Raw genomic sequence first — 2,112 nt, forward strand, 5'->3', positions numbered from 1 at the left:
TATTAAGATGTGAATTTTTAGTTAATTTTATGTTAAAATATGAATGATTTATGTATGAATGTTTGTATTAGTTTTTATGTGAATATATATATATATATATATATATATATATATATATATATATATATATATATATATATATATATATATATATAGTTGTATAAATATGTAAGAATGTATAGTAAAACCTCTATAAATTAATAATGTTGAGACTGAGATATTTTATTAATTTAGCAAGACATTATTATATTGATAAATTAATAAATTATTAATTTAAAGAGTTGGCTTATATTTGTGAGCAACTCACAAATTAATGCATCGACCTTCAAAATTTCCATGTCCATTCACTTTACCTATTTAAATAAAACATAAGCAATGACCTTCAAAATTCTCATGTACATTCACACATTAATGAACTTGTCAAGTTCAATGTACATAGATCTATATTGATCACTATAAAATGTCTAATGATAAATTTTAAAATCACATCTAATATGGCTTCTAAACTAAAAGGTGTTAAAAATCAACGATGACCAATCAACAACAAAAACTATTATGCGAGTATGAGAGAGATCACCAAGGATGCACTCAACAAGATTTGGTGAAGTGGATTGGCAAAACTTTTGATTTGAAAGTTAGTCAAGGAACAATATCAAACACTCTTAAGAGATCATCGGAGTTCCTATCGGCTAACGTTGACAAAGATGGATCTTCCAAGCGTCACAAAGCAGCCAATTATCCGGACATGGAGAAAGTTGTTTATGAATGGTTTCTACAACATCAAGAGTGTGTGAATATAACAAGGGTGTTAATCATAAAGAAGACGGTTGAGACGTTTGTGAGATTGAGAACTTGATTACGGGAATGCATTATCGGCACAAAATGGATGTGAATGAGTTTTTGGATTATCCATGTGAAAATAATGAATGTTACGAGGTTCAAAGCATTGAAGAAATTATCACGGATATTGTTCAAAATTCAGTTGATGATGATTCAGTACCTTTGGAAACGGTCACTTGGAAAGAAGCATTGCGAACGGCAACAACTCTTCACAACTTTTTGTTGCAATACGAGAATATAGCGTCTCAACTCTTAAGTGCAATTAGAAGATTTGAAGATGAACTCAATATAGATTTGAAGTTCACAAAAAAAAAACAAGTGACTATAGATTCATTTTTTACTAGATAATTCTAGAATTGTGGAATATTTTAGTAATTACTAATATATAGTTTCGCTGGGACCAATATGTTTACATTGGGATTTCAAAAAAATAATATTATTTTATTATTTTATCGATTGGGTTCCAATTTTGTACCGGTCCCAAGTTGGGACCAGACAAATTATTAATTTTATCAAGGTTATTAATTTATCGAGTATTAAATTATAGAGGTTCTACCGTATTGGTTTTTATAATTGTTTTGCATTAAACTCTAAATAAATAATTTAAATGGTTTATTAAATTGTGAATATAGTGTTTAAGTTATTAATCAATGCTTTTATATACATATCTGATTTGGAAGGAAGGATGATGAAGCCGATGACACAAGTAGTTGGTGGTGGGGTGCGGTAGTTACGGTTTTGGTGGTGGTGGTAGACTTCGGGTTTAACTTCTTTAAATATGTGAATTAGTGTATAATGAATTGTATTACGTTATGTTGTGAATTTTATGTATTAAACTAAAAATGGATTGTATTAAGTTGTATATTTTATATAAATTTTGTGCTAAAATATCAATAAATGTATGCATGAAAATATTAAATTGTGTATTAATGAATTAATATATTTATTAAACTATGAATATGATATTTTAAACTGTGAATATATCGTATACATGATATTTTTTTGAAGAAACCTACAATTTAAAAAAAAATGAATCTATCAAGTCATAAATCTAATTTTTTTATTAAAATTTTATATATGTGGCTGCAAAAATAAAATTGTACAAAAAGTATTACCAGAGAAATGAGAACTATATTATTTGTTCTATTAGACTGTGAATACAACCATTAAATATCATTGAATTTAGTATTAGTCCGACAATGGTCCGACTGTGATCCGGCAATTCCAACAACAAGTGACAACTAGTTGTAACCTAGGGAATACAAAAGTTTG

General features: G+C 27.6%; 1 protein-coding gene across 1 annotated transcript; it reads left to right on the forward strand.

Annotated features, from left to right (window-relative positions):
* Positions 1 to 529: 529 nt before the first annotated feature.
* LOC111912832 (uncharacterized) lies at positions 530 to 856 on the forward strand. Its single transcript, XM_023908556.1, has one exon. It carries the CDS (start codon positions 530 to 532, stop codon positions 854 to 856), a length of 327 nt encoding a protein of 108 aa, XP_023764324.1.
* Positions 857 to 2,112: the final 1,256 nt, after the last annotated feature.

Source organism: Lactuca sativa, chromosome 7, assembly GCF_002870075.4.
Source record: "Lactuca sativa cultivar Salinas chromosome 7, Lsat_Salinas_v11, whole genome shotgun sequence".
Lineage (NCBI taxonomy): Eukaryota > Viridiplantae > Streptophyta > Magnoliopsida > Asterales > Asteraceae > Lactuca > Lactuca sativa.

What these genes read in the sequence shown, in the direction of transcription:
- LOC111912832 (XM_023908556.1), top strand. Translation starts at nt 530, where the DNA reads ATGACCAATCAACAACAAAAACTATTATGCGAGTATGAGAGAGATCAC.